Below are 14491 nucleotides of genomic sequence, written 5' to 3'. Positions count from 1 at the left end.
CTGCTGCTGGGGTAAATACAGGGTCTCAGGTAGCTGCCTTCCCTTTTCACTTCAAATAATATTATCTGATTCGATATTTCCCGTATTTGAGTATAGGTGGATTTGTACAAATAGCCTTGCATTTACTTTACTTAAGCTACTTTCTCCCTTAATTTTCTCCACTAATGTCCTAGGGGCATCTTGTGTCTTTTCTTGTTCACCCTTCTGTAGATCTTTACTAGTAATATGAAGTAACCATTTCTTTATATCTCTATCTCTTATCATCTTATCCATAGCATGGAGTTTATAATGGATTGCTTAAATGATACCACAAAATCTAAAATTGGTCAAGCAGTTCTGTTATTTTTTGACAATGGATTAAAATTAGGGAGAGCTGTTATTCTCAAGCTTTCTTTTTCCGACTTGCCGCCTCCTAAAGTACTTGGAATTTGTGGCTGATCTAAATCCAGGGCAAGAAGCGTTAGCAGGGGAATAGACTGGCAATTAGTGTGTCTATTGTCACTACATGTGTATGTCCATTATTGTTGGTATTTATATCCAGTATTTTCTTATAATTGTTGGGATTCTTCGAGTCAGAGACAAGACTGGGTTTTCATCACCTGTAATATTATACAGAACACTTGGCTCTCTTTGTTTAGGTTCTACAGTGTCTCCTACCGGTGCCAATGTTGGAGTATCCATATCCACTCTTACTACTTCTATAGCACTCTCAGCCATTAATATTTTCTCTTCTATCTTGTCTGTCTTTCCTTTAGATACAAATCAAGATGATATTGCGAATTACCTTTGACTTTCAGTCTACTTTTCCTTGGGTTTTTTCCGAGTGCCCCCTGATGACCCTCTTTAGCCTTCGGTTTGGCCATCCCTACTTTGGGATGTTTTCAATGGGGGAGGGGAAAGGTAGGGTTAGAGGGAGGAGAAAGCTCTAAATACCCCTAAAAGTTGTCACTAAAACAGGATAGAGCAGCACAGACACAGCAACCTTCAATTCAAATAATAAAACAGAACCCCTATGTTGTGAGGTTTCTCAGCAGAAGAAATGACAGTCATTAACGTGTGGGCACTCTGTTCCAAAACCAGAGAGAGGCACGCGCGACTGCTTAAGGAGCAGCCAGAGTCTGTCTCTCTCCCGGACCACCAGAACCACTTCCATGTCAATTAAAATATTTTTTCTATCCAGCACCCTGTATGCTCCTCATACTGGATATGCTCAACAGTCAGTGATGCACAGTAATCCACAATGACCCATAATGATCCAAAGACAATCAGTCTCATATGGGTGATATAACTAGTATAGACTCCGACTTCAGGCTCAGTCCCTGAGCGCACAGGACGCCTATGAACAGTTTTCGCTGCTTCTTTATCCATGGCAGGTGAGGCTTTTAAACAATTCCTCAATCGCGTATTAATGGATCCCATTCTTAAACCAAGTCTATATTCACTGAGTTGATAGCCGATGACCGATAACCGCACACAGTAACAGAAAAAAAAGGAATAAGAAACCAAATCTGAAATCGGGCCAGTACATGATATGATATGATATGATATGCTAAGGCATTTATAACGCGCCTATACACAAGTGTTTAAAGGCGCGACGAGGCAAGGGAGGGGGAACAGAGGGAAGATCCTACTAGGCCAAGTGTCATTCAGATCGCGCAGGTGCATGGGAAGGGGGAAGGGGAAAGTGCAGGGGGGGTACGGGGAAGGGGACAGTGCAATACAAGGGATAATAGAATAAATAGCAAAATAAAGTACGGCCAGCAGGTGGCAAGTGCAAGTGCAAGGGAGGAGGGTAAGTGCAGGCATCAGGTGTCGGGTGCTCGTGGTAGGACTGTAGGGATACAGAGAACAGTCCACAAGTGCGGGGGTATCCAGGAGGGCAGTGCAGGTGTGCGGCTGGCGCAGGGGGGTCCTGGGCGCCAGGGGGGTCCCGGCCCCGCGATCAGAGGGTGGCCAGGTAAACCAGTCCAGTTTCAGTATAAGCCAGGAAATCAGCAGGGGAGAGGAGGAGAAAAAGCAGAAGCAAAGAGAAAGGTTTTGAGGTGCTTCCGGAACTGGAGATGGTTCTCCTCAAGTTTCAGGGGGTCAGGGAGGCTGTTCCAGAGAGAGGCCCCGGCCGAAGAAAGTGATTTACCACCAACTCGTTGCTTGGAGAAGCGACTGACCCTGAGGGAGTTGGAGGTGGATGAGCGAAGAGCTCGAGAAGGAAGATATTTAGGAAGAGAGAGTTGAAGGTATTGAGGCCCCAGGCCCCCAGAAGGCCTTGTGGACGATGCAGAGGGTTTTGAACTTAATCCTCGCAGCCACTGGGAGCCAGTGCAGAGATTTCAGTCCTGGAGAGATACGATCCCAAGTCTCGCAGTCCGGTTTCGGATGAGCTGCAGAGGGCGGAGAGTAGAAGCAGGCAGATTTAGAAAGAGGCTGTTGCAATAGTCCAGTTTGGAGAGATCCAGAGCTCTGGAGACAGTGAGCTTCTGGGGGAAGGATAGGAAAGGAAGAATACCTCTGAGGAGGTGCAGCTGGTAATGTGACTTCTTAGAGATATCACAGATGTGAGGAGAGAAGGAGAGTGTGGAGTCGAAGATGACCCCGAGGTTTTTAGCCTCACAGGTGGGAGCAGGGAGAGGGCGAAGAGAGGCCAGCCAGAGAGTGACGGGAAAGGAGGGTGTGGGTGTACCGATGAGGAGAATCTTAGTCTTGCTGGCATTCAGGCAGAGATCATTGGCGGCGCACCACTCCTGGATGGCGGACAGGCAGTCAGAGATGAGAGAGGGAGAAGAGGTGGCTGATGGTAGCCTGAAAATGAGCTGGGTGTCATCCGCATAGCACTGGAAGTTGGTTCAGAGCGCGGCAATGCGGTGGGCAAGAAGTGCCAGGTATTGGTTGAACAGCCAGGTAGAGATAGAGATGGAGGAGAGGAAGGACCCGAGTTGGACCTGGGAGGGTCAATCAGAGAGAAAAGAATTCAGCCACACCTGGGCAAGATCCGTGATGCCCAGGTTATCACGCAGACGGTTGAGCAGGATGGCATGGTTGACCGTGTCAAAGGCAGAAGAGAGATCAAGTAAGATGAGGACACAGGGGGTGTTGGAATCAAGGTTAGAGAGCAGGTTTTCGCAGATGTTCAGAAGAGAAGTTTCTGTGTTTCTGGCAGCTCTGAAGCCAGACTGATGGTCGTGGAGACAGCCAACAGATTCAGTTTGAAGATTAAGCTGGGAGATGGCCAGCTTTTCCAGGCGTTTGCCCAGAAAAAGAGTGATGGAGATTGGGCGATAGTTAGCCGGGTTGGAAGGGTCGACAGAGGGTTTCTTAAGAAGAGGATGCACAAGGCTGTGCTTCAGGGGGCAGGGGAAGACCCCAGTGGTGAAGGAGTGGTTACAGAAATCAGCAATGGCAGGAGCCAAGGAGTCAATGTGGTCCTTGATGGTTTTGGAGGAACAGGGTGAACCTGTTTTGACGAGACTTTCATAGATCAGACTTGTCAAGAAACCTCATCTGGGGAGAACAGGGTAAAGGCAGAGAAGGAGGGAGGAGAGGTGGCTGCAGAAGGGTCAGAGGAAGCGCAGGGAGTAGACAGAGAAAGAGAGGACAAGATGTCCTGAGTTTTAGAGATGATGTGGGAGGCCAGAGCCGTGCAGAGGGCCTGGGAAGGGACAGGAGAGGTAGAGACTGCGGCAGGATTGGCCAGTTCCTTGCAGATTTTAAACAGTTCAGCTGAGTTGTTGGATGCCGCAGAGACGCGGGCTTGGATGTGAGCTCTGTTCTTGGTGCGAACAGAGAGCCAGTATTGCCTTTGGAGCAGGCGGCAGACCACTTTGTCAGAGGATGTACATGAAGCAATCCATTTCCTCTCAGCCACCCTGCACTTGCGTTTAAGGGTGACGAGGTCTGAGTCATACCAGGAGTTGCACTTGGCTTTCGGCTTCAGGCGGATCCTCATGACAGGGGCAAGAACATCTAGAGTGTCTTATATAGCAGAGTGGAGCATGGAAAGGGCTGTGTCAGGGTGTGAGTCAGCCAAAGGGGAAGGAGGGGGAGAGAACATTTTGACAAAAGCCTCTACTGACACACGCTTCATGGGTCTGATGACTGATAAGGTGGGTGGCAATGATGGAGTAGGCTTGGCCTGGGGAGTAGAGAGGGTGAGCTGGGAGGAAAGGAGAAAGTGATCACTCCAGGAGAGAGGAGTGGTGAGAGGGATAGAAAGGGGACGGTCTGAGGAGATCAGAACATCACGCGTATGTCCTGCAGAGTGAGTCATAAAGGCCAGAGGGGAGAATGGAAAGTGAGAGAGAGTTGCAAAGGTCGCAAAAGAGTCCAGAGGAACGGCAGGAAGCATCCAGGTGGATGTTGAAGTCTCCAAGAAGGAGGAGTTGAGTGGTCGAGACCAGAGAGGAAGGAGGAGATCTGACCAGGTGGCCGATAGATGGTAGCCACAGTAAGGGAATGGCTTGGAGAGAGAGAGAGCCTGCAGACATCTCCTCGTTATTACCATTCTTACCTTAACAGCATGTTACAGCATATCACAGCACATCTAGCCCCAGTACCAGGCAGGGCAAAGTAAGGCGTGGGAGAGCAGAACACAGAGTGACGATGCGAACCAGAAGAAAGGAAAACAGCCCTCGCAATCTCGGCGTCCTCACAGTCACAGTGCCCATCCGTTCTGCACCATCAAAGCACCACAGCATGCCAGGGCTTCAATATACAAGTTCGCAGAGTCGTTGCTAGGGGGGGCATAGAGAGCTATAGCCCCCCATCTTTTGGTTGTAGCCCCGGATAGAATCTCAGGGTCTACAACCAAAAGGCTAGCTAGCCCTGAGTCTGGACAATCCCGACATTAGTGTACCCCCAGATCATTTCCAGGCCTAGCAACACCCCTGCAAGTTCAATGCTCAAACGCAGGACACAGGACTCAAGGCTCACGGCTCCATACACACAGACCACACACATAAAGAGTCCATGAAGGCTCAAACCGGGCCAGAGTCCCAGAGGCTCGATGCATTGGCACATCACGAACCGTGGTAATAGCCACTACCGGCCCCGCACGCTTGGAGCTATGGGCTTTTCCCTGTTAGTTGGTAACACTAGTGAGGCCTCCCACTCATAGGTGATGCTGAACAACACCGGGAACAGCCGGGTATCGACCCCGTTCCGCTCACTTGGAGCTCTGGGTTTTTCACCGTTAGCTGGTAGCACTAGTGGCGCCTTTCACTCATTGGTGTTGCAGCAATTCACGCCTTGTGGCTGCAAATATATATCCAACCGCAGGACTACATGATCAATAGTTAGACAGACTGGGAGATCCAATACCTAGTTACATTTCTCTGCTCTTCCCCTCCTGATCTGACCCACACTGTTGCAGCACTACAACACATGACAGGGTCCTGCCTAAGCCGTTTCATGCCCAGCTTATAGAATTTTCCCAGTGACCCACATGAAACAGTATTACAGAGGTTCAGTAGGAAGGAAGTATTTAGTAGCAATTGTCCACCTTTGAGAAAGAAGGCACATTCAGCATCAGATCCCACTTCTTCTCACCTATGTCTTTATCCAACAAAATAGATAATTTATGTGTCATTTGCTAAAGTCAGGTTTATCAGTAAACCGGCACACCGGTTTGTAAATTGCAGATGCAGAAACCATTTCGGTCTCAAGGTTGACATTTGGGGTTGTCTTGACTTGGGTACATTTTAGAAAGGGATTGGTGTGCCACGCTGTATTTTAAACATGCTGTCCTCCTTCTTTGAGAGCCTTTATTTGTGTTTTTGAAAGCAAGCGCTTCATATTTTGCCATCCACTCATACCGGTACATATAAATGATACCAGCCTAGATCTAGGACTTCCAAAATAATGTTGTATCGTATCTCCAATTATTCTATATGATCATATCAGCATTAAAGTTACTTTACTGTCCTCCGACCCCAAGAGAGTAATTGGTGGTCAGGATTGTTCACCCAGTTTTACAAACCCACTTACAATGAAGGCCCTGTTTTATTGAAACAAAATGCAAACCAAAACCCATTGCAGCCTCTTTAAATACAGGCCAGGAAAAAGATTATTTTTTATTGAATCACACAAAAAAGAGTCAAGTACCTTATTAAAAAAAGCAAACATCTCCTTAATATATCAATATGACTGACACGCATATACACAAACCTTTATTGTTAAAATATTAACCTTGCCTCCGAATGTTCAGGTAAGAGACCACCTCTCACAGTCCTCCTTTAGTCCATCATTTTTACATTGTGATGTATTATCTCTAAATAGTCCCTGGCCCCCTAAAACCTAAATATCTCAGGCCTCTATACTAGATGTTTCAAGCTATGTTTCTTTAAATGAACAAAAAGGAAAAAACACTTGGTGCGCCAATGAAAATGAAGCCCCTTAAAGCCTAAATGTCTCAGGCCTTTTCTAGATCTTTGAAGCTATGTTTTTTTTAATGCATTAAAAGGAACCAGCACTTTGTGTTTCAATGGATTTATATGTGTTGCTAAGGGCCTGCATTTTAATGTTGCAGATTATGGGGTCTTCAGCCAGGAGCTGGTGGAAGATGAAAGAGACGGTGGTGCACTTGAAGAGATGGAGAAGTCTCTGCTCTCACTTTCAGAAATGGGGAAAGCTACAGTCAGCGGCACAACTTTGTGGCGGCAACAAGTCTTGTCTGTAGCAAGGATTCGATTTTTGAAGTTGAAGCATGAGAGTAAAGTATTGCGCTCCATGTAAGTATTACTATTCTGTGTCACCTTTTCAGAATACCCTTCATGTAGTTCTCACCTTATAAATAATAGTCCAACCTAACTAAAATGGGATTTTAAATTAAATAAATATAGAATCAAAGTATTACATGGATGCATTTAATTGGACTTAAACAAAATCTGGACAAACGTTTATTCACATTCAAATCTGCCTCTATTGCTAATTTGATTTAGCGAGTGGACGAGTACTGCTACAGTGTGCAGAATATTCAAAACTCTTTGTAAACCAGTGAAATGAAAGATGTTCTACCTAGACGGCAATCAATATAATCTGCATTTAATGATTTGAGAAATGTTTTTAATTACCATTACAATGTGCAGATTAATAAGGCCCACCTTGTTTTAACGAAATGACATATCAAAAAATGACTTGCTTGGCTGAAGACAGATTACCAGATCACAGGAGCGGAAGAGCACAATGATTCTTGGTAATATGAGGGCGAATTAATTCATGATACCTTTTGCATTAGTAAAATGTATCATGATGAAAATGATAATGCTAACAGTGAAAACACTGAAACCATATTTTATAGACCGGTCCTAAATGCTGTAACAATTGAACTCCTTGTCCCCTGGAACAGGATTCAGGGCCATTCCATGTGGACCCAAGAAGACCCAAGAAGTACTATTATTACAAAATCAGCCCTGGTGGGAGGATATTATGATGCCACCCTAATTATGGTGAACAGGGAAGACAGAGGTTAGCCAAAATACAATCAATGTAGAGTAGCTGAGCAGTCAACGTTACTTGTTATGCATTTAGTTTACACACTGAGCAGATAAAAATACTACGCAAATATTGTCAGATAAAGGGCCTCATCACAAGTTGGGTGGTATCCCGGCTGTAATACTGCCCAACTGTAATAGCGTTAAGGCAGCCGCTCCAGTGTTATTACTGCCGGATCACGGGTTGGGCATTCACAATAAATCCCCATTCCCCATTGGGTCCATTGGACCCAATGGGGCATTTTTGTCGCTAATACCACACGCAAATACAGCCGGCGGTAATAGCACTGAAAACGGGGCGCTAAATGGGATTTTCACCTCCAGAACAAAGCTGGAGGTAAAACATCCCATTTAGCGCTCAACTCGTGATCGGGCCAGCCCTTAAATGTGACGGTACTACCGTTTCTCCAGCATGGGTCTGGCATGGATTCACATGCTCATGAATATTCCCCGGCGTCAGGCCGGGAATCCTCAGTAAAAGAAAAACGGCTTCACTTTCACTCACAAACTATTTCTCCTCTAAACCAATCACTGTCCTCTTGGTCATACTGCCCCCAGACGACAATGGCAGTCCTCTCCCTAAGGCCCTCCTCTGGCAGCCATCTTCAGAATTGGTAAGCACGTAAAGTGGCAGCATGACCAAGAAGAGCCACAGGGGGGCGGGAGGGGGGTTCACATGTGAATCCATGCCAGACCCATACTGGAAAACAATAGTTACAGGCAAGTAACTTGTTCTTACCACCGCATTTAAGGGCTACCGCCCAACTCGTGATGAGGCACAAAACCTTATATAACATATATACACATTAACCCTTAGGAGAATACGAAATGCATTATATTCAGTTACCAGTGGGAAATAGGTGAGTAGTTCAGTGCAAAGAAATTGAGAGAATTCTTCAGGATTAACACAATAACAGCTTCTCTTAATCTTATGAAGTCTAACCCTAAAATGGTTTGGGGGCCTTGTTCCCTAAAGTCACATGTTCCAAAGTATAATTTTTTCGGGTAGGTTCTTCTGCAAAGAATGCAGTGCATTATTGAGGTATTTATAGAAACGCTCAAAGTTAGGTAAAGGTTTTAGTAAACTTCAAGTAAGTACTCAACTCAGTCCAACACACTTGGAGTAGGCTACTCCTAGGGAAGAACGCTTAACCTAGTTTCCAACAGCAAAGGTCAGGTAAGAGTGAGTTAGGGTCAGGACTTTACAGCCAATGTAACTCTATGGAGGACAGGGGGGGGCAGGAACAAGTATGTTAACTTACCCCGACTCTGATTCTTCTAGATGACACTGCAAGTAATCTATTGGGGACACATCTGTCCTTGGCTCAGTCAAGGAAGGACAAGGGATTGCGTGTGCAAAGCTCCCTTTTGGCATCTGGATTTAGTTTTGTTTGGTGACGGTGCACAGGAATAGGTTCCAGACAGCTTCCAGTAGAATATCCCAAAAGGGGAAAGAAAAATACCTCTGCGGGGCAGACCAACTCAAGGGATCAAAGAAGAATTGTTAGAACAGAAGTCAACACTGTGAGGCGGCAAACACAGGTAACGCAGCAGCAGGCAAAGAGACCATGCATGTGGCAAGTACACCCTCAGCAGACACTACTCCCATCTTGCGTGAGCTGTACACTTTGACCGGCAAACAACCCCGCCCATCAGACAAAATGTGTGTAGGATGACCATTCATCACGGATTCACACATGGATGGCAACCATCTTGTCTGCTGTAGTCAGCTATTTTCTTTGAGTGTCTTGTTCGCCCACGTATTAGTGTGCGTGATGACTGACAGCATGTAATTATCCACCCAACAAGTTTCCAGTCGACTCAGGCTGATGAAGCTGTGCCCTTCACTTCCCAGAAGACCTCCACCACTGCACAGACCAGCCATGGAAAGAGCAGGAGGAAGAGCATGAGTGAGGCACCAGGGTCACAGCACTGCAGCAGCAGCAGCATTTCAGCCATGCCAATTGGCAAGACTGACACCACAAATGTGCCCAGTGGCCCCTCCACCAGCACTCCACGTGCAGCTGCAACACACCACAGCTAGCCACTCTGGTGATCCCTGAGGTCAGCGTTACACACGGCACAACACCTGTACCCACCATTCAGCTCCCTTACTCCCCCTCGTCACCTGAGACAGACAGCCTTTCCCATCATCAGGCTAAGCCGGATACTGGGAATGATAGCAGTGGAACACCTGATGGTGAAGACACAGGCTTCAGGATCCCCTGCTTCAACCCTAGCCCTGGCCCTCTCCATAGTCCACAGGCAGAGCAGCAACACTCACTGAATGCCATGTGGGGGTGGCTGGACACCATGGAGAACCACCAGGTTACCATCAAAAACCTGGCAGAGAAGTAGGTGCAGTATCTGCAGGCAATACGGGACAGTGTTCCGGGCACCTCACAGAGACTGGACAACCAGTGACGATAGTTATCTAGACGACTGATGCAATAACAACTGAGGGTCAGCGAATGAGGGAGCACACAGATGGCACGTAGGCTTTTGCCGAATCGATGCACACTAGCATGCTCCTCACCCTGCAACGCATCCGGGGCAAGTATTTTTAAAACCTCTACCTCTGTCACCCTCACAGAGGGATCATTGCCTGCAAGCCCATTGGACTACGCCCTGTCCACTGCCTGATCAGGCTTGCAAGGTCAAGAGGCCAGGTAATTGTCATGTAAATACATTTATTTATTGAACATGTGTATGGCAGCTATACCGCAAAAAGTGTTTCCAGGCACCACATGACAATATTTCACTGGGCACAAGGGAGGTGGATGGGAAGGGCTGTTGGGGATGGATGCTCTAAGTAGAAAAATGGGAGGGAAATCAGGTATAAGCAGAAAAAGCGGGGTGGTTTTAACCTGACGTAAATGAACTTTCAACAAAAGAGAGGCCACCTCGCTAGTTAGGTTATAGACACATAATTCGCTGGATATTGGTGGGATACTCACATCTGTGGGGGAAGTGCAAACCTTAAAAACAGATGTCTTAGGAGAATTCAACCTGACTTCATCAGTAATTCTGTTTCAAAAGCATATTTTAATATAAATAGTAATCATATAAAAACACATAAAAACTAACATAGAAAACTAGCTAAAGTGACAAGTGCTTCATAGACAGTGCTTGGTATTCATCATCAAGGAGAAAACTGTATCTCTACTATGAGGTACTCTACTAACCTCAAGTGTACAGGTCAACATGTAAACAGTTCTTGAATACTTGTAACATTCATTCTTCGCTGAACATTAAACCTCACAATATATACATATAGAAACCCTTGTTGAACAATGTCTCTAATTGTGATGCCTCAGTAACCATATATTTAGAGTGCATCAAGGTTAATTGATACTCATTTAGATACTTCTCAGTTGTATCTGTATAGACCCAACATGTTTTGTTCCTTCCAAGATTCAAACTAGTTGTAGGAACTTCTTCAGGGGGATAGTTGAGTCAAGGCCTACGAACGCCCTTGACCCAATTGGTGATGGTATTAGATGGACACTTGAAGACTTGATGTTGACATAACAGTGTGAGTTTGCGGATGGTTTATCCCTTTTGGGTGCATAATAGACGTGCCAAAACCACTTCGTTGGTGTTGAGTACCGAGAAGTGGATCCAGTGTGAACCTAATAATAAAAACAACAAACCACAGGCTAATTAGTGTGGTTGCTTTAACTCAAATACACCATTCATTAATTGGCTCAGTACGGTGTATGTTGGAGCTTACCGTTTCTCAGTGTCGGTTAAGCATCTTGAGGATACTGCACTTTGCTACTAAGTCGCAGTTCAAATTGGAACCCTGTAGACATACAACAAAATGACAGGACACTCAGTCCCCTATGGTGTAGTGATAGGGCAAAGGAATTACAACAATCTCGGCCAATGGCCTTATTTTCAAATATTAACGAGTTGATGCAGGTGGTACTGGCTTTAAGAAAAAATGGCAAGACTTACTTGACTTGTGTCTCTAGTTTAAATACGTAATTTGTTGGGGTAGCAGTACTAGAGATGTTTCATGCGTGACATCAAGTGAGCAGGATTGTAGATCAAACTGAAAAATAGATAAATACTAGATTCAGTAATCAAAAGGTGGGGTGCTAAATGATTTAATTACATTCGTGCTTCTGTTCACGAGTGGTAAATCGTGATGAACAGAGCTAGAAAAAAAGGGCTAAACGCAAGACTATTTGGCTACATGCGAATAGATGGTAAGTGTTGGAAATATACATCCCCAATGAGATAGTAATGTGGATGTAAGGGCAATCAAGTTGCCATGAGATTAACCATTGCATGTGGATCACGAAGAATCAAGGTACAATCACAGGCGTGTAAAGTAGTGAGGGGAGAAGCAAAACGTATACCTGTTAATAGATGATCACAGCAAGTGTTCGAGCGTTGGTACTGCTGGTGCTCCTCTCACCGCGAATGCTCGGAAGGAATGAGCTGTCAGACGCTTTATGGGGGGTGAGTTAACTCTGGTTCTATGTCCGGATGGATGCTCACCACGGTTATTAATAAAAAATGAGTTCACTAAAAAAAATGTGGGGACAATGGGCCTCATTACGACCCTGGCGGAAATCGCGGTGCTAAAAGCACCGCGGAGCACGGCGGAAAGCTGCCGATAGCGCCATGGAGCTTGGCGGATTTTCCGCCCCATGCCGACCTTGGCGGGGCGGTAAATCCCCATTCCCCATTTTACCCTTCCCCATTCCCATTTTCGCCCCATAGGGTATAATGGGAGTGGGGAAGGCGTTAATTGCGCCACTGCAAAATACGGTGGCGTAATTAACGACAAGGTCCCGTAGCGCCATGGATTTCTCCGCCCGGAAAAACCAGGCGGAAAACGCTCCATGGCGCTACGGAATCTCGTAGTAGGGCGGACGGGTCCGCCGCGAATAACGCTGGCGTAAACCCACTCCGCCAGGGTCGTAATGAGGCCCAATATGTTTTGTGTGAAGATGATGTATTCAAAATGTGCGCATATTCAAAAATGTGATGCATGTGAAAAGTTATGTCCCTGGCTTCCTCATGCTTAATGTGTAGCAGCACTGCATTTGAGGACAATGCTTCATTGTGGCATATGTGGATTATGCACAGGTGTCTTCAGTCCGGGGAGCTGGGGGCAACCAGAGTCCCTTACAAAAGCATAGGAGGCAGCTGTTAGTCACAGTGCATTGAGAATATGTAGCATGTTAATTGTCTTTTTGATGGACACTCTTTTGATGTATTTGTACTAGGTGGTTTTCATATCCAGAAATTCAATAAAGTGTGATATATTACAGGGTACATATGCATTGTCACTTGGATGTATACTGTGCACACGGCTCACAAACCAAGTTGTGGCCGGCATGGCCTGTAATAGGATTTCATATGTCATCTTCATCAATGTGGCTCTCTATCTACACAGGCAGGGTTCTTTTATTCATGACCATGGTGTCGTGGGGATCCAGGAAAGTTGGAACAGCAATGTGTTATTGTCAGGTCAGCATTGCACGTAACCTGCACATTCATGGAGTGGAACTGCTTCCTGTTCTGCTATGCCTCTTGCGATACCTCGGGGGCAACCATGCCACATGGGTGCAGTCTAGTGCATCAATTACATGTTGCATGTGCACTGCTGCACCAGGGTCGTGAGCTCCAAGCACCTCCCCAAGCACAAGTGAAAATGTGGGTTGGGAAATGCCTTTAAGCATGCCCACATTGTGCTGGAAGATGCCACTGTCTAGCAAATGTAGCACCAACAAGAGATTCATCAGAGGAGGTAGGGCAGCCCTGATATTGATCCTGCTCTGGGTGTTGTCTTGGATCGTGGACAGTACCTCTGTTATCGTCTCCCTATTCAGCCGGTACAGGATAATGAGCTGGGCATCAGTCAATGCCCAGGGTGGGCGCCTGACCCGGGGAATGAGCAAATACTTTGCTTGGCGTTTCCTCCTCCTCTCTGCACCATGTGCCCTGTATTACAGTTCCAGCCTCTGTAGCTCAGTGTGGAGCCGGAAGAGCTGCATGTCCCAGATGGAGTGTGCTAGTGGCAGTATGGTGTTGGAAAGTGTTTTTGGGCCAGGTGGGGGCCTTATGTGCTCTTTGGATTGGGTGCACCTTTGAATTGATTTCCATCACCTGTATGCAATTACCTCCACCTCCTAGCTGGAGGTAACTGTCCATCATTGGCTGTATTTCGGCAGTATTTCAACTTGTGATGCAGCAAAAATACTGGATTGCATTTTTGTCAGTAATTCCACCGCAGAATTAGCATCAATGGTATTTCCACATGATGTTGGCGTTAATTCCGCCAGTGTTAATTCCGCTGCCGGAATTAGCACCAGCCCTGGATTCAGCAGCATGGTATAAGTGGCAGTAATTCCGTTACTGCAACTCTTTCCGCATACCGGCCAAATCCTAATGAGTCCTGGTGTACTCTATGATGGTCTAGTCATCCTATGATAGTGTTGCCACTAGTAGTGCTGTACATAACATTGGTTCATGTGATGAATCAGAGGATTTAATCACTTCTTTCCAGGGGATGGTCCCTTCTCATGTTGCCATGGGATGGCAGCCGCTACCTCATCCTGACATTCTGTGCGGTTATACGACGGAGGACCACGTGGGGGGAGGCAACCCTCAAGGGGATATCAACAAGTGAGTGTACCTCTGTGTTATGCTCGAAGGAAAAGGTGTGATTCACTAAATAGGCCCATCCATTTGGGCTATTTACAATCATATTATAGGGTCTCTTGAGTTAGAGTTCCACAAGTGTGGGTATACGGGTCCCTACCACTAATCCTAATAAGACAGGGTTTCGGAAAATAAAGAATTCACAGAATTGAAAAAAAGAGAATTCAAATCACAGTTTAATAATAAACGTGGTAAGATCTAACTTTGAAAGATTTTGAAATGGGAACAAATATAGTTAAATGCAATTCTTGAGTACGAACGACATATGGAGAGGCACATGCAGCTGTATTGGTCACGTTGCAGGAAGTGTTCAGGCAGTCCTGCCTGGT

The 14491-nt window shown here is 46.1% G+C and overlaps 1 protein-coding gene across 1 annotated transcript in view; it reads left to right on the top strand.

The window, feature by feature from the left end:
- LOC138583119 (ATP-binding cassette sub-family A member 9-like) overlaps nt 1–14491 on the top strand; it is a 2601648-nt gene that overhangs the window by 1199279 nt on the left and 1387878 nt on the right. Inside the window, exon 19 of the mRNA XM_069655079.1 lies at nt 6518–6719. Within this exon, the coding sequence (XP_069511180.1) occupies nt 6518–6719 (202 nt within the window). The remainder of the gene's footprint in view (nt 1–6517; nt 6720–14491) is intronic.

Source organism: Ambystoma mexicanum, chromosome 3q, assembly GCF_040938575.1.
Source record: "Ambystoma mexicanum isolate Mex_15411 chromosome 3q, UKY_AmexF1_1, whole genome shotgun sequence".
In the NCBI taxonomy this organism is placed as follows: domain Eukaryota; kingdom Metazoa; phylum Chordata; class Amphibia; order Caudata; family Ambystomatidae; genus Ambystoma; species Ambystoma mexicanum.
The sequence above is the reverse complement of the archived record's forward strand: the minus strand, read 5'-3'. Positions and strand labels throughout refer to the sequence as shown.